This window comes from Coregonus clupeaformis, chromosome 3 (genome assembly GCF_020615455.1).
Source record: "Coregonus clupeaformis isolate EN_2021a chromosome 3, ASM2061545v1, whole genome shotgun sequence".
Taxonomy (NCBI): Eukaryota; Metazoa; Chordata; class Actinopteri; order Salmoniformes; family Salmonidae; genus Coregonus; species Coregonus clupeaformis.
In genome coordinates this window covers 20,216,786-20,240,244 of record NC_059194.1, presented here as the reverse complement: position 1 = coordinate 20,240,244, position 23,459 = coordinate 20,216,786, and the positions used below count along the sequence as shown (strand labels likewise).

The following is a 23,459-nucleotide window of genomic DNA, read 5'->3' as shown; positions in this document are numbered from 1 at the left end:
AAAAGTTTCTCAATACTTTGTTATATACCCTTTGTTGGCAATGACACAGGTCAAACGTTTTCTGTAAGTCTTCACAAGGTTTTCACACACTGTTGCTGGTATTTTGGCCCATTCCTCCATGCAGATCTCCTCTAGAGCAGTGATGTTTTGGGGCTGTCGCTGGGCAACACAGACTTTCAACTCCCTCCAAAGATTTTCTATGGGGTTGAGATCTGGAGACTGGCTAGGCCACTCCAGGACCTTGAAATGCTTCTTACGAAGCCACTCCTTCGTTGCCCGGGCGGTGTGTTTGGGATCATTGTCATGCTGAAAGACCCAGCCACGTTTCATCTTCAATGCCCTTGCTGATGGAAGGAGGGTTTCACTCAAAATCTCACGATACATGGCCCCATTCATTCTTTCCTTTACACGGATCAGTTGTCCTGGTCCCTTTGCAGAAAAACAGCCCCAAAGCATGATGTTTCCAACCCCATGCTTCACAGTAGGTATGGTGTTCTTTGGATGCAACTCAGCATTCTTTGTCCTCCAAACATGACGAGTTGAGTTTTTACCAAAAAGTTATATTTTGGTTTCATCCAATGACATTCTCCCAATCCTCTTCTGGATCATCCAAATGCACTTCAGACGGGCCTGGACATGTACTGGCTTAAGCAGGGGGGACACGTCTCGCACTGCAGGATTTGAGTCCCTGGCGGCGTAGTGTGTTACTGATGGTTGGCTTTGTTACTTTGGTCCCAGCTCTCTGCAGGTCATTCACTAGGTCCCCCCGTGTGGTTCTGGGATTTTTGCTCACCGTTCTTGTGATCATTTTGACCCCACGGGGTGAGATCTTGCGTGGAGCCCCAGATCGAGGGAGATTATCAGTGGTCTTGTATGTCTTCCATTTCCTAATAATTGCTCCCACAGTTGATTTCTTCAAACCAAGCTGCTTACCTATTGCAGATTCAGTCTTCCCAGCCTGGTGCAGGTCTACAATTTTGTTTATGGTGTCCTTTGACAGCTCTTTGGTCTTGGCCATAGTGGAGTTTGGAGTGTGACTGTTTGAGGTTGTGGACAGGTGTATTTTATACTGATAACAAGTTCAAACAGGTGCCATTAATACAGGTAACGAGTGGAGGACAGAGGAGCCTCTGAAAGAAGAAGTTACAGGTCTGTGAGAGCCAGAAATCTTGCTTGTTTGTAGGTGACCAAATACTTATTTTCCACCATAATTTGCAAATAAATTCATTAAAAATCCTACAATGGGATTTTCTGGATTTTTTTTCCTCAATTTGTCTGTCATAGTTGACGTGTACCTATGATGAAAATTACAGGCCTCTCTCATCTTTTTAAGTGGGAGAACTTGCACAATTGGTGGCTGACTAAATACTTTTTTTCCCCACTGTACATAGGGAGCACTGGATGCTAACTGCTTATTGGTCAGAATCCAGTCCATTGTATGAAGGTTATGTTGAATATTCCTGCTTGATTTGCACCTTTCCTTCTCCAAAAACATTACTGTATCTGAAAGATATCTTTGAAACACAGAGCAAGTGGTATTAGTAAGATATAGGCCTATGTATTCTTTAAATGTATCCAATTTATTTAGCCCACTGTGTAGGTAGCCTAGACATTTCATAATTCACCACATTGGATTATTCTGCCTTAAAATGAGACCAATGGATTGTGATCTTACCTTTGTTATGAACAGAGTAGAAACAATTCACTTCCAACAGATTGTAATGCAGAGATGGAACTATACAGAAGCCTGTTATCAGAGAGGTACATACACTAGGGAGCAAGGTAGTGACACTTTCAGATTTGTTTCTAACAGACAGTCCAGTGTGGTCAAATTGTGCGGCAAAGTGCAACGGCTTGTGACCATTTGATTTTGTACAGTCTCAGTGGCGGATTTGAATATAGAGGATAGGCCAACCTCATTGGCCTTCTCATTATTAGATTTGCTTACTAACAGACAAACAATAGCACCATAGCACACAACGTCCTGGTATTCCAATGAGGTGTTCCAGTGCCTGGAATTCAAATGCAGGCAATCTGAGAAATTCAGCCGTATTATTCATTTCCCTGTCCTCCATTGCTACGGTCTGTTACAGAAAACTAATGACTGCCCACTAGGTCAAGGATTTCACATAATTTGAACAGCAATCATTGACTTTAACTAGAACTCTCTGGTACACTCCAATACATCAATATTTCTAATGTACTGCAACCTGTCAATAATAATAAATTGTTCCATCCCCCCATTATCTAATGTGTCATTATGAGCTGAAATACAGTAGCCAATGTGGGACTGGATAAGAAAACAAAACTCAAAAACGAGCTAATCAAGGGCTTTACCTAAATATTGTGCTCTGAGCTAGTGTGGGCATCGTTCATTGGTGCATTTTGTGCTTTTCTTCCCTTTTTCCCTTGAAATGTGTAACTTCTGAATTAAGAATGTGATGAATACGTAACTGTAACCGCCATGTGTGTAAACAGTTAAGCCAGAGCTCGGCCTCCACTTTCAATACAAGAATAACATGTGACATCACTTAAGTTCCACAGGGTTAGCGGTGTGAGGAGAGGCCAAGGAAAGTTGCTTTTGTGCTTATGGACTGAGAGTTTGAAGCATTTAGCTTATATTTGCAAATTGTATATGGGCAAACTAGAAGGTTCCTGCTTGCAAAAGTATGAGACAAAGTTCTTCGCAATCCGTTTTATTTCTCAATCAGGCCCGTCTCGCATGCTTCTGTTCTGACTGGGTGACCAAAATAGGCCAGAGGTCACAAACCTGAAACCACACACAAACAAGTAGGATGAAAACAGTCACTTCAAAAATGTATTCTCCTGTGAGTCCGTCTTGCCATCAGCCCTTCCTCCCAGCTGGCTCTGTACAAAAAGCATCCTGACTAGAGAGAGAAACAAGCTTCCACCCTCTGTCTCTCTGGGCCTCCCGGGCTCCTGTCTTCACCTTCTCCTCACTGCATTTTCACTTAAATATTCCTAGCCACTGCTTGACTACTATGCTAATTCCATGCTAAGTCCAGCACACAAGGACACTGTCTGAGCTCTGAGGTAGGCCTGGCATTTGAGCTATGTGACTCACTGGCAGCCAGAGGTCTTGATGACTGTGTTCATGGCCTTTGCCTTTTTGCACCTGCCTAAACAATTACAAGGAGCTGACAAGTCTGACTCACTGTCCCTTCTTGGATGGCTGCTGCATCTTAGACACTAGCGGCTGATTAGACTCATTTTCAGCCGGGTACTTTTTCCACTTAAATTAACCAGGCTACTTTTCTATAGAGCTCGCCAGCTTGTAGTCCTAAAAAATGGAAATGAGTTACGTCTGGTTCTTTTAGCCATTCCTATGGGGAAAATGAATGGGGAAAGAATAGGATTTTGGGATAAGATCTGATGTTAACACAGACTTAGGAGATCTTATATATGTTTTGTTCTAGGAGATAATCAGTCAGTTAACATGACTTTTATGAATTATTACGCATTTGTGCTTTATGTGCTTGTTTTGATTACATAAATGCTTCAAAATTCAAGGACCTTACATGTTCTGTTTAAAGGGTGAATTGGCTCTGGAAGCCAAAACCTCCATCTAAAATGTAAAATGATTCTCAATTGCCTTTGGTGAACTAACACGCACTTGACTTTTTTTTCCCCCTTACTAGCTCTGACTTTGCTGACAGCTACTTTGAGGGAAAATGTACTTACTATGACTGTGATATGTGGTTGTCCCACCTAGATATGTTAAGATGAATATACCAACTGTAAGTCGCTCTGGATAAGAGCGTCTGCTAAATGACTAAAAATGTAAATGCTAAATTGCGGTACGGTTCTAGAAACATAAATCCCTCTACTTTCAGATCACATCAAAATAATCTCACAAATGCTAAATACACACTTACTGTGCACCATTTTAACAGTTGCAGCAGACAGTATTTCAGTGACAACACGTTTGTGGCATCTGTCTTCCATTTACACACAGATGTTAGGAGACGCAGATAGTTAATTACCACAGGTAGTCCACTCTGTCTTCTGTCTGTTTTCCATAAACAAGCGCTGTAACATGGAGATATGGCCGTGTGGGAACCCTAACAAGGTGTGTATCAATTTAACCTTTTTTATGTTAGCATTTCTCGCCACCAGTCAGTACCCGGTGTTGATGATAGCCTAGGTCCCAACGCTTCCATAATACCAAGAGGCCAAGCCATCTCCAATAGGATAAACGCTGTCAGTTGCGTAAGGAGGACACTACTAGCTGAATATTTAAATGAGTGACAAGTTACAATACCAAAACAAAAGTGCAAAGGGGGGCCTAGTTATAATTGAAAACATCCTGGACATCTTTCACGGAGAACTTGTGTGGTGACTGGTCAGTCCACATTTTTCAAACACTTCTTCACTCATATCAGCGTCAACATCTATTTTTATTTCTAGCCTGCTTGCCTGTAATACTTACAAATATGGTCTTGCAGAATTTGGATCTGCACGTGCATAGTGGGATAACTGAGTTCACAGTCATTGCTATGTAATGACTAGTTTATGAGGATTCCATTGTGAAGTCAGGCAGACAGCACAGTCCCGTGCTTAGGAAATAAAAGGCATATCTATGACAGACGATAGACAAATCAAATCTTATTGGTCGCATACACATATTTAGCAGATGTTATTGCAGGTGTAGCGAAATGCTTGTGTTCCTAATTCCAACAGTGCAGTACTATGTAACAATTCACAACAATACACACAAATCTAAAAGTAAAAGAATGGAACTAAGAAATATATAAATATTAGGACGAGCAATGTCGGAGTATGTATGCATATGTAATGACTAGTTTATGAGGATTCCATTGTGAGGTGGTAAGGGTAGGTAACAACACACGGGGGCTCCTCAGGGGTGCGTGCTCAGTCCCCTCCTGTACTCCCTGTTCACCCATGACTGCATGGCCAGGCACGACTCCAACACCATCATTAAGTTTGCCGACAACACAACAGTGGTAGGCCTGATCACCGACAACGATGAGACAGCCTATAGGGAGGAGGTCAGAGACCTGGCCGTGTGGTGCCAGGACAACAACCTCTCCCTCAATGTGACCAAGACAAAGGAGATGATTGTGGATTACAGGGGAAAAAAAGAGGACTGAGCACGCCCCCATTCTCATCGACGGGGCTGTAGTGGAACAGGTTGAGAGCTTCAAGTTCCTTGGTGTCCACATCACCAATGAACTATCATGGTCCAAACACACCAAGACAGTCGTGAAGAGGGCACGACAAGCCTATTCCCCCTCAGGAGACTGAAAAGATTTGGCATGGGTCCTCAGATCCTCAAAAAATTCTACAGCTGCACCATCGAGAGCATCCTGACTGGTTGCATCACCGCCTGGTATGGCAACTGCTTGGCCTCCGACTGCAAGGCACTACAGAGGGTAGTGCGTATGGCCCAGTACATCACTGGGGCCAAGCTTCCTGCCATCCAGGACCTCTATACCAGGCGGTGTCAGAGGAAGGCCCTCAAAATTGTCAAAGACTCCAGCCACCCTAGTCATAGACTGTTTTCTCTGCTACCGCACGGCAAGCGGTACCGGAGTGCCAAGTCTAGGTCCAAAAGACTTCTCAACAGCTTCTACCCCCAAGCCATAAGACTCCTGAACAGCTAATCATGGCTACCCGGACTATTTGCACTGCCCCCCACCCCATCCTTTTACGCTGCTGCTACTCTGTTAATTATTTATGCATAGTCACTTTAACTCTACCCACATGTACATATTACTTCAACTACCTCAACTAGCCGGTGCCACCGCACATTGACTCTGCACCGGTACCCCCCTGTATATATAGCCTCCCTACTGTTATTTTACTTCTGCTCTTTTTTTCTCAACACTTTTTTTGTTGTTTTATTTTTACTATTTTGTTAAAAATAAATGCACTGTTGGTTAAGGGCTGTAAGTAAGCATTTCACTGTAATGTCTGCACCTGTTGTATTCGGCGCATGTGGCCAATAAAATGTGATTTGATTTGATTTGATATACAGTGCCTTCGGAAAGTATTCAGACCCCTTGACTTTTTCCACATTTTGTTACATTACAGCCTTATTCCAAAATCTTTTTTTTTTCTTCTCCTCAGCAATCTACACACAATACCCCACAATAACAAAGTGAAAAGGTTTTTTGAAATTTTTCAAATTCATTAAAAATTAAATATCACATTTACATACATATTCAGACCCTTCACTCAGTACTTTGTTGAAACATTTGGCAGAGATTACAGTCTTGAGTCTTCTTGGGTATGACGGTACAAGCTTGGCACACCTGTATTTGGGGAGTCTCTCCTATTATTCTCTGCAGATCCTCTCAAGCTCTGTCAGGTTGGATGGGGAGCGTCGCTGCACAGCTATTTTCAGGTCTCTCCGGAGATGTTTGATCGGGTTCAAGTCCGGGCACTGGCTAGGCCACTCAGGGACATGTCCCGAAGCCACTCCTGCATTGTATTGGCTGTGTGCTTAGAGTCGTTGTTCTGTTGGAAGATGAACCTTTGCCCCAGTCTGAGGTCCTGAATGCGCTGGAGCAGGTTTTCATCAAGGATCTCTCTGTACTTTGCCCCGTTCATCTTTCCCTCAATGCTGACTAGTCTCCCAATCCCTGCCACTGAAAAACATCCACACAGCATGATGCTGCCACCACGCTTCACCGTAGGTATGGTGCCAGGTTTCCTCCAGACTTGACGCTTGGCATTCAGGCCAAAGAGTTCAATCTTGGTTGCATCAGACCAGAAAATCTTGTTTCTCATGGTCAGAGTCCTTTAGGTGCCTTTTGGCAAACTCCAAGCGGGCTGTCATGTGCCTTTTACTGAGGAGTGGCTTCTGTCTGGCCACTCTAAAGGCCTGATTGGTGGAGTGCTGCAGAGATAGTTGTCCTTCTAGAAGGTTCTCCCATCTCCACAGAGGAACTCTGGAGCTCTGTCAGAGTGACCATCGGGTTCTTGGTCACCTCCCTGACCAAGGACCTGCTCAGTTTGGCCGGGCAGCCAGCTCTAGGAAGAGTCTTGGTGGTTCCAAACTTCTTCCATTTAAGAATGATGGAGGCCACTGTGTTCTTGGGGACCTTCAATGGTGCAGACATTTTTTGGTACCCTTCCGCAGATCTGTGCCTCGACACAATCCTGTCTCGAGGCTACGGTCAATTCCTTCGACCTCATGGCTTGGTTTTTGCTCTGACATGCACTGTCAACGGCGGGACCTTATATAGACAGGTGTGTGCCTTTCTACATCCTGTCCAATCATTTGAATTTACCACAGGTGGACTCCAATCAAATTGTAGAAACGTCTCAAGGATGATCAATGGAAACAGGATACACCTGAGCTCAATTTCAAGTCTCGTAGCAATGGGTCTGACTACTTATGTAAATAAGGTTTTTGTTTATTTTTTATAAATGTGTAAACATTTCTAAAAACCTGTTTTCGTTTTGTTGTTATGGAGTATTGTGTGTAGATTGATTGATGTTGTATTTCATCCATTTTAGAATAAGGCTGTAACTTAACAAAATGTGGAAAAAGTCAAGGAGTCTGAATACTTTCCGAATGCACTGGCTGTATAGACATTATGGACAGAATGTGGATAGAATATGACGGCTTAGTTGACGGCTGATGTAAACAACATCAGACATTGACACACCAATATGTGTAGTGTGACATGTCTATAAAAAACAACGCTGTTTCCTGAAGAACTATGGAGATGAGAGCGACAGGCATGATGCCATATTCATTTAATGGTATGTAGTACAACCACAGATGACTAGAATGGTATGCTCCACTTTGAAACTTCATGAAATGTGTTGACCTACTAGCACACGGTTAACGAGCCATCAATGACAACACGTGACAGACGTTTTAATTGTTTCCTCAATGTCAGATACATCAGCATGTGGCAGTGTCACTATCACCTCGCTCACTATTTGAAGTGGTGAGCTATCGATTCTCTAGGCTATTGTACGTATCCCTTGCTGCTAACAAACCGCAGGGCGCCAGGGCCCATTGCCTAATGGTTGGAATGTACTGGAAATAATTACCCTTGCAATATACAATTGCATGGGTAAATGTAACCAATTCGTAGCCTATTTCACTGTCTGGAAAACAATGTAGCCTATGTTTACATTGCCGTTTGGAAAATACAGGAAACGTGGGCTCTGATGTGCTTTGAAGTCTGAATATGTTCGAGACATAAATGGCTGGGTTACTATCAGGTCCTGTTATATAAAGTAGCTGGAGATGATCTCCCAATGATAGAGCTTTACCGGGATGTAGTCAGGATACGTAACACTGTAGCCGCATGGCAACAGTAATGCAGAAAGAAAGAATGTAACAATGTAGAAGGAGTGGCAGCGGGCAATTATAGAACACTGTGTGACAGTAGTAGAGAGGTTTCACAAATTACTTTTACAACATCGAGATAAGCATCACTGAAGGCTAATCAAGTAATTATGCTGACCTGTTGAGTTCTTTCTGCCGGATTCATCATCACAGCTTGACGAAAACTGTTATCCACATAAGACGCCATTGTTTTGAAGACGTGTTAAAAACAATTAAATTGCTTATCCTGTTGACAATTTTCAAATATTCGCTGTGTGGATATGCACAGACCAAGCCACAAGCTTTGTTCCCACTTTGTTATCCACTAAGAGAACTCCAGTGGTCTAAAGATGGTTAATTAGTCCCCCCGGCCAGGCCACAATGTGAGCCTCGGGGTTTCTTCTGTCCCCAGACCGATACCAGAAGGCTGCCACCGGTCCCAACAAAAAAACGTGTTATCAAGGCGCGGCTCGAAGAATCCAGAATCCAACTCACAGTATATTTGTTGCTGTACAATTTGTATTATGGAAAAACGCTTCCTTTATCTAAACCGACACTAAAAGCCAATCCGTGGATCTTCAGCATTCTTGCGTTTGCCACAATTCCATGTATCCGCCTTCAAAGGAAAAAAGTAGGAATCTATCCTGACAATAACCGATTGTCCATTTTTTAAATAATAAACCTAACGTTATAGATGTAGAAAGGCAACCTTTAAAAAAAATCATTATGATAGTTTTAAAAGTAACGATGGGTCCACCGCCACAGCTTTCTGCTGTATGCCACCATGGTGACTGACACAAGTGGAAGCTCATGGGCGAGCCCATTTACAAAAATTGATCCGGGGGACAATGCATTGTGGCCTACAAAGCTATCCTTTGTCGCCATCCAATGACAGAAACTGGAATAAAACACCCAGATAGGCTACCGAAGGGGCACATACTTATATGCACATTTGGGAACAATAAATTGTTATGGACCAATATATATGCTATATATATTTTAGGCCTATTTATTGACAACATGAAGCTCTATTTGACTGGAATTTCATTATGCTTTGATCTATGGAGGAAAATATAAACTGTGGAAATGGGAAAAAGTTATATTCAATTCCATTTAATTATATTCTATTTCCTTCTATTATATTCTAACCACGTGTTATATTTGACATGCTTCAGTGCTATTTAAGCTCTTCTATTCAAGAAAAATATGGTACATTTATATTTTGTAATTTTGGAGAAGTTCAGAAGAACTGGGAAATCTCCGACTTCCGACTTCAGCGCGTTTAACGCCGCATTCATGTGCTAGTCGGAACTAGGAAACTCGGTCTTCTTCTTCTTCTTCTTCTTCTTCTTCTTCTTCTTCTTCTTCTTCTTCTTCTTCTTCTTCTTTTCTTTTTCTTCTTCTTCTTCTTCTTCTTCTTCAGTGGGATTTATCGGCGGTTGGCATCCAACGTTATGGTGCATTACCGCCACCTATTGTACTGGAGTGTGGGCCAGATACAAGGAGAAACTAAATCCTACCTGCCAGCCCCGTTGCTCTTAAAAAAGATAACAAAATATTTGAGAATATATCTAATGACGTTCTACTCAATATACTCTTTAAACTAATTTCCTGTATCCCCTTCTCCCTCATACTAAATCTCATCCTCTCTCTTTCCCTCTGATACTGCCCACACTGTAGCAATACATGCTCCACGGTCTGTTTCCTGACAATAATCACACTTTCCTGTTGGATGCTTTCCTATCACATTTAATGTCTTATTCAACTGGCTGTGTCCCACCCTTAATCTTGTAAAAATAGTCTCCTCTCTTCTGTTCCTTCCTGCCGTCCTCCCCTCCCCTTCCCGTATAATCTCTATTCCACTGCTCCTGCCATCTCTGCACCATCACTGTATATATCAGTCTTTTTGCTTCTGCCTTGCTCATTGAAACTTCAACATCAACATCCCCACTACTAATTGCTTGTTTAGCCTGTTCATCTACTGCCTCGTTCCCCTCCACCCCGACATGGGCTGGGACCCAAGTAAATCTTATCTGTATACCCATCTGTTTAATCCTGCCATGGGTTTGTAGCACCTCATAAAGCAGGTATTGTCTGCTACGTGAGCTAAAGGACTGGATACTCATTAACACTGCACATTAATCAGAGCAAATAACTCCTCTGTCTTGTTTGACTTCCTCCCCCCACTGCAAGGCCAACAGTATGGCATTTAGCGCCGCTGTATATACAGCCAGATGATCTGTAATACGTTTCCTGACATCCACCCCACATTCCTGCACAACAAATGCTGACCCAGTACGTCCTGTCCTTGGATCTTTTGAACCATCTGTGTAAATGGCCACAAAATCCTGATACACAGTATCCAGACGTCTCTTACACAAATCAGATGGATCAACACCCTCACTATCTTTCTGTAGTATCTCCAACACTTCTAGATCAACTACTGGAGGCGGGAGTAGCCATGGTGAATTTACAGGAATAACTACCGTTGGACTAAACTCCCTTCCATACAGTCCCATCTCCATCTCCACCCAAAGCTTGTGTTCTGTCTTCGCTCATGTTCCCAGCATGCCTGTAAAATCCCTTTCGCAGGATGAGACACCCCATGTCCTTGTAGGTTGACCTAATAATTCATTGCCAGCTGCTGTCTCCTAATCTGCAATGGCATATCCCCGATCTCCACCTGTAATGCAGCCACTGGGGACGTCTGAAACGCCCCACTACATATTCTGAGTCCCTGTATGACATCTAGCGTGGAAACTCGGTAATTTTAGACTTGCTAACGGGTTGAACGTGACACGTTTATAACTACAACACAGGAGGCTGCTGAGGGTATGGAGGCTCATAATGATGTCCGGAACGGCGCTAATGGAATGGCATCAAACACCTGGAAATCATGTGTTTGATGTATTTGATACCATTCCACTTATTCTGTTCTAGCCATTACCACGTGCCCGTCCTCTCCAATTAAGGTGCCACCAACCTGCTGTGAACTACAGACGGGTTAGCAAGTCGTACATTTCCGAGTTTCCTATATCCAACTAGCACTTGAACAAGACAACTCCCGGGGGAAAAAAGAAGACTGGTAAAAATAGTTTTCAACGGTCATCCAACTCGGAATTTCAAGTCGGGAAATCGGGCCTCTTTCTAGAGTTTCAACTTTCCGACCTGAAGATCCCTGATGTCATGATTTGACTTCGCTTTTTTTGAGTCGCATGGCAACAGCCCACTGACCCCATCACCAGCACACACACTGGGCTCACAAATCGCTCGCGGGCGTCCTGCGGTAACTATCTAGTCTGAAAATAACAGTTCCAATGGAGATTAGCACAACGGTACAAGAAAGGCCCGCCCAAGCCTATGGACAAATGATGCTTTTTACCGGTATGTGTCACGTAATTATTGGGTTTAATGTAGAATGTTAAATGCAGTTGTATAAATAGGTTGCAACAATCACTTCTTATTAGCTACATAGGCTATTGTGTGTAACCTACAGTATGTTCCATTTTATTCACGGTGTAATTATAATGAGGCCTTTTTTTTAATTATACATTGGGGGTGTTTCATGATATGCATATTTGGTATTTTGTGATGTCAATGACATGTAGATAGGTCAGGACAATAAACTGTGGGGGTGAGTGGATGAGAGATACTTGACACAGCCCTTTCATTGGCAAATGCACTCTCTGTGTGAAATGGTACCACCCAATGTCCTTTAATTAAAGGGCACTACTTTAGATTAGGGCTCTGTGTTGCTTACTATTTTATGAATGGTTCCCACATTTCTCTATGTTGATTCTAACAAGGTCCAGATGGAATTGGGGACTACAGGGCAAGATTGATCGACTTTCCCCGCTACATTGGGGTTGGCCCTTTGTCACCTATGGGTACAAGCGATTTGATTTACCTGTGCCGGCCTGCTTACTGCACCCCACCCCCCATGCCCAAACAGTGCTACATTGGAGGGGTGGGATGGGGCATGCAATATCACCAGCTCCTGAACAGCAGGACGCTGCTCAGCAGTATGCAAATTAAGGTGGGGCCCAAATGAAGCCGGTGAGCTGGATGTTCATTAGAGTTAGGCGACCTTGATGAACATTTAGTAGATTAGCTGCATCATATATTTTATTGTGGTATGACATAAAGGGAATGCAACATAAGCAAATGTAAGCTTGTCTTATCTAGACCTATATGAGTATTGAATTGAAAAGTCGTGCAGCATGTTTAAATGGCTCATGGTAACATTATTGACAATGGTAAGAATGTTGTCATAAAACAATACTATAATCATGATGTCATAATGCTCACCTGTCACAATGGTCAAAATGTTGTCATAAGAGAATACTGTAGTCATAATGCTCACCTGTCACAATGGTCAAAACTTGTGATAAGGCAAAACTGTAATCATATGATTCTCAACAAATTATGCCACAATTGTCCCGTGTCACAATGCTCAGAATGTTGTCAGAAGATAATACTCTAATCACGATTCCCAAAGTTGTCATAGAGTCATGACCCTATTCTGACACATAATATCATTCTGATGACAGCATTACATGGGTATTAAGACAAAGCCACTTCACTTGTGACATTTTTATTCAGCCATTCATTTAACTGTTATAACATATAATTTTTGAAGTGACTCAGACCATGTTGTTCCTGTAGAGAGCTGAATTCCGCTCCGCCCTTGAGGACAGAGTCACCCACAGATATCAAAACCCATGGTAGGCCCCACATGTGGTAACCCATACTTTATTGAATATATTTTATTTTCAGCCAGTCAGAATCACTTTACCTGCTCGCTGTGCACATTTCCAATGGGAAAGTGATAGCATCACAGCAGGCTTGTGGAGTGTTAAGTGAATGTAGGTGCACTGTTCTCCATCCATTATTCACCACTTCCGCTTTTGTAGGCACGCACCGCCCCACTTTCTAGATAAGCAATCTGTCGGAGCCCGCAGCAAACTTGCATGGGCACACAACAAGTATGACAATTACAGCCAGGACAACAACATATATTTTCTTCTCAACAGTAAGTAATTAACTCTAGGAATGTTACATTTCCTCCTTTCAAACACCAGTATGTAGGACACATTGCATAGCTGGGTATACGTAATACAGTGCAATCGGAAAGTATTCAGACCACTTGACTTTTTCCACATTTTCTTACGTTACAGCCTTATTCTAAAATGGAATAAATTGTCCCCCACCCCTCATCAATCTACGCACAATACCCCATAATGACAAAGCAAAAACAGGTTTTTATAAATTTTTGCAAGTGTATATATATTTTATTTTGTTGAAAAATCACATTTACATAAGTATTCAGACCCTTTACTCAGTACTTTGTTGAAGCACCTTTAGCAGCGATTACAGCTTCGAGTCTTCTTGGGTATGACGCTACAAGCTTGGCACACCTGTATTTGGGGAGTTTCTCCCATTCTTACATTTACATTAAATTTTTGTCATTAAGCAGACGCTCTTATCCAGAGCGACTTACAGTTAGTGAATACAATTATTATTATTTTTTATTTTTTTATACTGGCCCCCCCTGGGAATCGAACCCACAACCCTGGCGTTGCAAACGCCATGCTCTATCAACTGAGCTACATCCCTGCCGGCCATTCCCTCCCCTACCCTAGACGACGCTGGGCCAATTATGCGCCGCCCATGAGTCTCCCGGTCGCGGCCGGCTGCGACAGAGCCTGGATTCGAACCAGGATCTCTAGTGGCACAGTTAGCACTGCGATGCAGTGCCTTAGACCACTGCGCCACTCAGGAGGCTAATTTCTTCTCTGCAGATCCTCTCAAGCTCTGTCAGGTTGGACCCAATCCTGTCTCGGAGCTCTACGGACAATTCCTTCGACCTCATGGCTTGGTTTTTGCTCTGACATGCACCATCAACTATGGGACCTTATATAGACAGGTGTGTGCCTTTCCAAATCATGTCCAATCAATTGATTTTACCACAGGTGGACTCCAATCAAGTTGTAGAAACATCTCAAGGATGATCAATGGAAACAGGATGCACCTGAGCTCAATTTCGAGTCTCATAGCAAAGGGTCTGAATACTTATGTAAATAAGGTATTTATGTTTTTTATTTTTAATACATTTGCAAAAATGTCTAAAAACCAGTTTTAGCTTTGTCATTATGGGATATTGTGTGTAGAGTGAGGAGGGAAAACATTTTTAAAATTCATTTTAGAATAAGGCCGTAATGTAACAAAATGTGGAAAAAGTCAAGGGGTCTGAATACTTTCCGAATGCACTGTATATACAAAAGTATGTGGACACCCCTTCAAGTTAGTGGATTCGGCTATTTCAGCCACACCCGTTGCTGACAGGTGTATAAAATCGAGCATACATCCATGCAATCTCTATAGACAACCATTGGCAGTAGAATGGCCTTACTCACCGTCATAGGATGCCACCTTTCCATCAATTCAATTTGTCAAATTTCTGCCCTGCTAGGGCTTCCCCGGTCAACTGTAAGTGCTGTTATTGTGAAGTGGAAACATCTAGGAGCAACAACGGCTTAGCCACGAAGATGTAGGCCACAGAAGCTCACAGAAGGGGACCGCCAACTGCTGAAGCGCATAGCGCGTAAAAATCGTCTGTCCTCGGTTGCAACACTCACTACTGAGTTCCAAACTGTCTCTGGAAGAAACGTCTGCACAAGAACTGTTCGTCAGGAGCTTCAAGAAATGGGTTTCTATGGCCAAGCAGCAGCACACAAGCCTAAGATCACCATGCGCAATGCCAAGCATCGGCTGGATTGGTGTAGAGCTCGCAACCATTGAACTCTGGAGCAGTAGAAACACATTCTCTGTAGTGATGAATTATGCTTCACCATCTGGCAGTCCGATGGATGAGTCTGGGTTTGGCGGATGCCAGGAGAACGCTACCTGCCCCAATGCATAGTGCCAACTGTAAAGTTTGGTGGAGGAGGAATAATGGTATGGGGCTGTTTTTCATGGTTTGGGCTAGGCCCCTTAGTTCCAGTGAAGGGAAATCTTAATGCTACAGCATACAATTACATTCTAGACGATTCTGTGGGTCCAGTGTTGTGGCAACAGTTTGGGGAAGGCCCTTTCCTCTTTCAGCATGACAATGCCCCCATGCACAAAGCGAAGTCCATACAGAAATGTTTTGTCGAGATCGGTGTGGAAGAACTTGACTGGCCTGCACAGAGCCCTGACCTCAACCCCATCGAACACCTTTGGGATGAATTGGAACACCGACTGCGAGCCAGGCCTAATCGCTCAACATCAGTGCCCGACCTCACTAATGCTCTTGAGACTGAATGGAAGCAAGTCCCCGCAGCAATGTTCCAACATCTAGTGGAAAGCCTTCCCAGAAGAGTGGAGGTTGTTATAGCAGCAAGGGGGGGGGGGGACCAACTCCATATTAATGGCCATGATTTGGAAATGAGATGTTCCACGAGCTTGTGTCCACATACTCTTGGTCATATAGTGTATATTTGACCCACTAAACTCAATTGTACACACACTCCTATTTCTGCATAGGCCTTGTTCTCAGGGTATAACTGACCTCTCATTTGCTATATCACTTCTTTGAAGTATTATGAAACTATATCCACAGCATTTGAGGAATTCGATGCAAATGCATTTAATGTTCAAAAGGGTAATGCGTGATATATGAAAGGACATGATCTGGTCGGTGAATGAACCCATTCAAACCACACATCATGCTTGACTATTTCTGTGCGTAGTATTTTAAGTGAACAGTATTCAATAGAGACATCATTATTTAAGGATTGTTATGATATTTTTGCCTGACAAATACCTACAACTCATAAATGCTTTTTTTGTTTTTCCCTTCCTAGAGAGATCTACTCGTTCAGAGAAAAGCTGCAGGTGCCTTACAAAATGAGTTTCCCTGAAATAATTTGGGTGAAGAACGGAAGATGATTCAATGTTGTCCTGAAGACCTGACCAAGTGTCTGATAAACACCACATTATATCCAACAGTCTCATGAGTCATTTGCATGATCTATTTCACTGAAATTGTTTAGGAGCACTGCAAGTAAGCTACTCTACCACACCTGCACTGGTGTATTTTGCAGTTAGTTATACAGCAACATTTATAGTAAATTAGCAGTCCTTAAAATCCTCAAACAAGGATTTGATTAGAAGGATGAAAATATCTCCACGTTTTGTCTGAGGAGTTACATTTTACATTTGAGTAATTTAGTAGACACTCTTATCCAGAGTGACTTACAGTTAGAGTTAAATTATAGTTTATGTAAACCAGCGTATGTAAATCATTCATATTTGCTTAAGCCCATTGGCTTCACTTTAAAATCTCTAAAGTTTTGCCAAAACATTAGGAGATAACTTAACTTATCTAAAAGTACTCAAATATTGATAGCTGGACATGGGGAACTAAGATAATAAAAAAGTTAATTCACCAAGGATGACTCGGACACCAGTATTGGATACCACAGGTCTGAGATCCAGGTCTTTCCTGTCTTGTGACATAGATTCAAACTTTTGATAACAAGTGTGAAGAAGATAATCCATCCCCTGAGCAAAAGCCATTACAATCCCCAAAGTCTAGCTCAGATAGCTGACTGAAATAAATTGGGAGAGGAGCCTTTATCGCACTAGAGATTTCCAATTTGTTGTTAGCTCAACTTCAATTTGGTGGTAATCTTGCCTCCAGTTAATGGCTGACCCTTTCTAATACCTTTAAAATATATATGTTTTTATCTATTATAGTACAGTATTTTCAACAAATACATGGCCAACATATTCACATGCACACCTTTGGGACATAACCAGGTAGGTTATAGCAGTGGTGGAATCGCATGGGATTAGGCAAAGGGTTCACTACTTTTGGAATGGGGACAGAACACTGGGAATATAAGATATTTTAGTTAAACATAAACATTTTGGAAAAGCTATAGCTACTACTTTTGTGGACAGTTTACCGTCTTCAAAATTCACACAGGTTCTTGTAGCTGCACATCCAACTCAGTAGATGGCAGTGGTCCATGTTTTGCAACGTCTGAATCAACGCATCGAACTAGAGGAAGTAAAATATCCGCGATTGAAGCTCGCAGTCAACCGGGAGTACCTTGGAAGTAGCTAACATTTAGGATTGTACAATTTTTGAAATGTCTAACGCAACAACAGTGACCAAGCCTTCAAACAAAGAAAACCCCCGTGTCTTCTTTGATATAGACATTGGTGGTGAAAGAGGTTAGGACATTTTTAATAAATGCGTTTAGTCATACAACTGGACTCACTAGGCTAATGGCTAGCTAGCAGCACCGGGTAATGTTCGTTTATAGAAAAAACACATTCATTCATGCAAGCTAGCTAACCATAGCTAGCTATCGTGTTCTTAAATTGTTAACGTTACGCCACAGCCAAACTGCAGCGACCAATGTAGCTATGTAAAATACAAAATTTGCAATTTGCATGCTGTTTTAGAGATGTAGATGCTTGTCTTGTTAGCTAGTTTTACTGTGTGAATGTAGTTAGCCTAACAACAATGATACATTGCATTCGAAGCACGTGCTGTCATGTGTTGCATAAATAGTCAACACACCAGTATCTACCCGATTATCTAGTTCAGGACTAAACTGCTTATTTGATGAGTTAGTTACTACATGTACTTAGAAATTGCATGTATCAAGACCAGCTATCCACACAGTCATGACATATTTTGTTTGTTGTCACCAGTTGGCCGAATGGTGTTCGAACTGTTTGCTGATGTTGTCCCCAAAACTGCTGAAAACTTTCGAGCACTCTGTACTGGTGAGAAGGGAACTGGCAAAACCACAGGGAAACCACTCCATTTCAAAGGATGTCCATTCCACAGGAGTACGTAAATATGACTTTCCACTGTTTGTGTGGAACTCTGCCCCAAACACCCAACGTTTCAAATTCATAAGCGGTTTATAGCTATGTAATTGAGGCTATATCTACAGTAGCCATGTAGCTACATTTCCCCTCCCCTCATTTTGTTGTACATTACTACCTTGAAACCTCTTTTACTGATGCATAGCTATTATAGATCACATCTATGATACAGTAGTAAATCCATTTTATAGTAACAAACTGCTGTAAGATAATGACCTCTTACATGTATTTTACGCTGTCAATCAATTTTAGTCATCAAGCAATTCATGATCCAGGGAGGCGATTTCTCCAACCAGAATGGCACTGGAGGAGAGAGCATCTATGGGGAGAAGTTTGAAGATGAGAACTTCCATTACAAGGTAAGGATTTTCATAATGGCGTGGAATAACATATAGCTGGGGCCAGGAGATTTTCCGGACCAGTACAAAGTCTGGGCCTTAGTTATAGGGAAAACTCCTGTCCCTAATCATAACATATAATTTCAGTTTTCTTCATCATCTCTAAATAAACATGTGGGTTTCTGTCTCTTCTCCAGCACGACAAAGAGGGCTTGCTGAGTATGGCCAATTCTGGACCCGCCACCAATGGCTCCCAGTTTTTTATCACCACTGTGCCTACTGCTCATCTAGATGGCAAACACGTGGTCTTTGGACAAGTCTTGAAGGGGATGGGGCTGGTGAAAACACTGGAGGCCATAGAGACCAACGAGGACACACCTGTCAAGGTAAATCAGTGAAAGGAACTGCCACATTAAGTAGGAGCTTGGTGTAATGTGTGTGATGACATTGTCTTCAGAGGTTGTATTGGGGCATATTAAAACTGCAGCAAGCTGTATGTTTTGCAGCAGGTAGATGACCTAGTATTTTTCTGTAAAGTGCGTGACACTTGTGAAATGCTCATTGTGTATTAACAGTTCTGCTCTGATGTTTCTTTCCACATAGCTGTGTGTAATTGCTGAGTGTGGTGAGCATAAAGATGGGGAGGACTGGGCAATAGCACTGAATGACGGCTCAGGGGACACCCATCCAGACTACCCAGAGGACTCCAACGTCGACTTAAAAGATGTTAGTAGGCCTACCTCTTTTTTTTTTTCTCTGAACGCTTCTCGCAAGATACTCATGCTAAGTTCTTACTACTAAGTATTAATAAGCAAAGAATATAGTCTTAACCTTTATTCAACCTCAGTCAGCATATGTGGATTTATTTAGTCTGTCAATTTAAAAAAGTGTATCATGAACTATGAATTGTTCTGAAAGAGCTGAAAAATCTGGACCCCTACAAATCTGCTGGGCTAGACAATCTGGACCCTTTCTTTCTAAAATTAGCCACTGAAATTGTCGCAACCCCTATTACTAGCCTGTTCAACCTCTTTCGTAACGTCTGAGATCCCCAGAGATTGGAAAGCTGCCGCGGTCATCCCCCTCTTCAAAGGGGGTGACACTCTAGATCCAAATTGTTACAGACCTATATCCATCCTGCCCTGCCTTTCGAAAGTTTTTGAAAGCCAAGTTAACAAACAGATCACCAACCATTTCGAATCCCACCGTACCTTCTCCGCTATGCAATCCGGTTTCCGAGCTGGTAATGGGTGCACCTCAGCCACACTCAAGGTCCTAAACAATATTATAAAAGTAATTGATAAAAGACAGTACTGCGCAGCCGTCTTCATCGACCTGGCCAAGGCTTTCGACTCTGTCAACCACCGCATTCTTATTGGCAGACTAAATAGCCTTGGTTTCTCAAATGACTGCCTCGCCTGGTTCACCAACTTCTTCTCAGATAGAGTTCAATGTGTCAAATCGGAGGGCCTGTTGTCTGGACCTCTGGCAGTCTCTATGGGGGTGCCACAGGGTTCAATTCTCGGGCCGACTTTATTCTCTGTGTATATCAATGATGTTGCTCTTGCTGCTGATGACGCTCGGATCCACCTCTATGCGGACGACACCATTTTGTATACATATGGCTCTTCATTGAACACTGTGTTAACAAACCTCCAAACGAGCTTCAATGCCATACAACACTCCTTCTAGTAAAACTAAATGCATGTTCTTCAACCGAACGCTGCTTGCACCCGCCCACCCGACTAGAATCACTACTCTCGGCGGGTCTGACCTAGAGTATGTGGACAACTACAAATACCTAGGTGTCTGGTTAGACTGTAAACTCTCCTTCCAGACTCACATTAAGCATCTCCAATCAAAAGTTAGATCTAGAATCGGCTTCCTATTTCGCAACAAAGCCTCCTTCACTCATGCTGCCAAACATGCCCTTGTAAAACTGACTATCCTACCGATCCTTGACTTCGGCGATGTCATTTACAAAATAGCCTCCAACACTCTACTCAGCAAATTGGATGTAGTCTATCACAGTGCCATCCGTTTTGTCACCAAAGCCCCATATACTACCCACCATTGTGACCTGTACGCTCTTGTTGGCTGGCACTCACTACATTTTACATTTACATTTTAGTCATTTAGCAGACACTCTTATCCAGAGCGACTTACAGGAGCAATTAGTGTTAAGTGCCTTGCTCAAGGGCACATCGACAGAATTTTCACCTAGTCGGCTCGGGGATTAGAACCAGCGACCTTTCGGTTACTGGCACAACGCTCTTAACCACTAAGCTACCTGCCGCCCCACTCACTACATATTCGTTGCCAAACCCACTGGCTCCAGGTCATCTATAAATCACTGCTAGGCAAATCCCCGTCTTATTTTAGCTCACTGGTCACCATAGCAACACCCACCCGTAGTCTGCGCTCCAGCAGGTACATCTCACTGGTCATCCCCAAAGCCAACACCTCCTTTGGCCGCCATTCCTTCCAGTTCTCTGCTGCCAATGACTGGAACGAATTGCAAAAATCTCTGAAGCTGGAGACTCTTATCTCCATCACTAACTTTAAGCATCAGTTGTCAGAGCAGCTTACCGATCACTGCACCTGTACACAGCCCATCTGTAATTAGCCCATCCAACTACCTCATCCCCATATTGTTATTTATTTTGCTAATTTGCACCCCAGTATCTCTATTTGCACATCATCTTTTGCACATCTATCATTCCAGTGTTAATACGAAATTGTAACTATTTTGCACTATGGCCTATTTATTGCCTTACCTCCATAATTTACTACATTCGCACACACTGTATATATATTTTCTGTTGTATTTTTGACTTTATGTTTTGTTTACCCCATATGTAACTCTGTGTTGTTGTTTTTAATCGCACTGCTTTGCTGTATCTTGGCCAGGTCGCAGTTGTAAATGAGAACTCGTTCTCAACTGGCTTACCTGGTTAAATAAAGGTTAAATAAAATAAAAATAAATTGCTGTGATTGTGAAAATGGCATAAAAGTCTCACACTTGTCTTTTTGGTTAGGTTGACAAAGTCCTGTCTGTTGCTGAAGATATTAAGAATATTGGGAACAACTTCTTCAAGAACCAAGACTGGCAGTCTGCAATCAAGAAGTACTCCAAAGCTCTCAGGTGGAACATGGTCCTGGGCTCACTCTCTAGCTGTGATTTGTGTGTGTACTAGGCCTGCGTGTGTCACAGCATGACGTGCATTTGAATGTGCGATGACCATAGGAGTTGACCAAATGGCGCAAACAGATCTGGGACCAGGCTAGCAAAGTGTGGACTAAATGGTGAAACGGGTCTCTCGCCAGGTATCTGGCGGTTGGCGGAGACGAGCAGGCGATTGAGAAGGCCCAGGCGAAGCTGGAGCCCACAGCAGTGAGCTGCATTCTCAACACAGCTGCCTGTAAACTGAAGATGCAGCTCTGGCAGGAAGCCATGGACAGCTGCGACGAGGTAAGTATTTTAGGCCAGCCAAAATCCTAGAAGCAAGCCCTGTCACGCTACCATCACTAGGCTACAGTACAACTGTTAATTAATGGCAAAGATTCAAAGGCCATTCGTGGTCAGTACTATAAGTCTTTATGGAACTGATTGTGAGTGAAACTTAGGATACGTATCATATTATTAGGTACATTTGTAGATAAACATTTTAAATAAATGCTTTAGTGTAAAACTTAGTACAGTTACTCTTTAGTCAGATTTTTGTGTGTTTGTTTTCAGGCACTGAAGTTGAACCAGAAAAACACTAAGGCTCTGTTCAGGAGGGCCCAGGCCTGGCAGGGACTGAAGGAGTACAGTAAAGCCATGGTAAAGAAACACTTATCATACCAACCATATTTCTGACTTCAGAATGTGTAGCCTTGGTGCCAGCCTAACTAAAATGTGCTCTTTCTGGACTGGAACCAATGCCACAGAACCATTTATTTGCACTAAAGGATGCCGTCAAAAGAGTTGGCCGGAATCATTTATTATAATCAGTGAAGTTGACTTGTCTGTTGACTCACTGAAATGTTTCAACTTGTTCCATTACAGAGTGATCTGAAGAAAGCTCAAGAAATTGCACCAGAGGATAAAGGTTGTTACCGCTTTTTTAACGTGACAATCAATCCAGGGGATCATATGTCCTCGTGTTCCTTTGAATATCCCAAAGGCTAACTATAGAATACATGGTCAATAGTTAGAGCAGTATGATGTTTGTCAAATGAAACTTGTTTAGAAAACCCCTTTGACAGATGTGCAACATTGATTTGCCATTTCATCATGATAGGTTGTTTTCCTTGCCTGACAAGTAAATTTACTTTTTGCATCCTTTGACAGCGATCGAAAACGAGATGAAGAGAGTCCAGATAAAAGTGAAGGAGGAAAAGGAGAAAGAGAAGCAAATCTATTCCAAAATGTTTGCATGAAGATCTCAGACAATCATTTGATATAATATAAGCCTACCCTAAAAGTACACTTGCCAATAATGAGTTATTTCGTTTAGGCAGCTAGCTACAATACAGGTCCGAATTGAAAACCAAGACTGTATAATCATATTGGCTGTTGGAAGTTTTATGAGTGGCACACAAGGGTAGCTGAAAATAAAGTATGGATACACGTAAAGAAATGTTGAATTTTTTAAAAAGAGGAATCGTAACCCTGTCAGCATTTTGTCAAAGTATTTCACTGTATTAATTTCTTTGGAGGGTTATTCTGTCAATGATACTGTCATGTTTACTCTGAATGACTACTGTAATATCCCTTTATTTATGTCTGAACGTTTAATATAAGCCATAAAGATGAAATGTGGTTGGTTGACTCAAATTCTGGAATTTGCCTATTCCACCTGTACAATGCAATTAAATGTTACCTGTATGTTCAATGAGAGATGTGTGGATTA

The 23,459-nt window shown here is 42.4% G+C and overlaps 3 protein-coding genes across 5 annotated transcripts in view; 2 read left to right on the top strand and 1 right to left on the bottom strand.

Annotated features, from left to right (window-relative positions):
• Positions 1-9,118, bottom strand: part of LOC121541384 (rap guanine nucleotide exchange factor 2) — a 148,830-nt gene extending 139,712 nt beyond the window's left edge. For all 3 annotated transcript variants that reach the window (XM_041850364.2, XM_041850370.2, XM_041850380.2), the window contains exon 1: positions 8,472-9,118. In XM_041850364.2, the coding sequence (XP_041706298.1) occupies positions 8,472-8,540 (69 nt within the window). In that variant the 5' untranslated portion in view covers positions 8,541-9,118. The remainder of the gene's footprint in view (positions 1-8,471) is intronic.
• Positions 9,119-11,303: 2,185 nt separating this feature from the next.
• On the top strand, positions 11,304-16,295 carry LOC121546214 (uncharacterized protein C4orf45-like). The gene is made up of 5 exons (XM_041857310.1): positions 11,304-11,716; positions 12,139-12,368; positions 12,998-13,056; positions 13,246-13,364; positions 16,180-16,295. The coding sequence occupies exons 1-5, from the start codon at positions 11,650-11,652 to the stop codon at positions 16,224-16,226; spliced, it is 522 nt and encodes a 173-aa protein (XP_041713244.1). The 5' UTR covers positions 11,304-11,649; the 3' UTR covers positions 16,227-16,295.
• Positions 16,296-17,388: 1,093 nt separating this feature from the next.
• On the top strand, positions 17,389-23,441 carry LOC121541421 (peptidyl-prolyl cis-trans isomerase D-like). Its single transcript, XM_041850417.2, has 10 exons — positions 17,389-17,557; positions 18,044-18,184; positions 18,476-18,582; positions 18,759-18,947; positions 19,165-19,287; positions 21,600-21,706; positions 21,889-22,033; positions 22,301-22,387; positions 22,613-22,655; positions 22,898-23,441. Exons 1-10 carry the CDS (start codon positions 17,473-17,475, stop codon positions 22,984-22,986), a joined length of 1,116 nt encoding a protein of 371 aa, XP_041706351.1. The 5' UTR covers positions 17,389-17,472; the 3' UTR covers positions 22,987-23,441.
• The last annotated feature ends 18 nt before the right edge of the window (positions 23,442-23,459 follow it).

Bases quoted from the DNA above. Each gene is read 5' to 3' on its own strand.
- LOC121546214 (XM_041857310.1), top strand. From the start codon at position 11,650: ATGGAGATTAGCACAACGGTACAAGAAAGGCCCGCCCAAGCCTATGGA. The intron at 13,057-13,245 runs GTAGGCCCCACA...CCGCTTTTGTAG, and splicing joins CACAGATATCAAAACCCATG to GCACGCACCGCCCCACTTTC. The intron at 13,365-16,179 runs GTAAGTAATTAA...TTCCCTTCCTAG, and splicing joins CATATATTTTCTTCTCAACA to AGAGATCTACTCGTTCAGAG.
- LOC121541421 (XM_041850417.2), top strand. From the start codon at position 17,473: ATGTCTAACGCAACAACAGTGACCAAGCCTTCAAACAAAGAAAACCCC. The intron at 18,583-18,758 runs GTAAGGATTTTC...TCTCTTCTCCAG, and splicing joins ATGAGAACTTCCATTACAAG to CACGACAAAGAGGGCTTGCT. The intron at 22,656-22,897 runs GTTGTTACCGCT...ATCCTTTGACAG, and splicing joins AATTGCACCAGAGGATAAAG to CGATCGAAAACGAGATGAAG.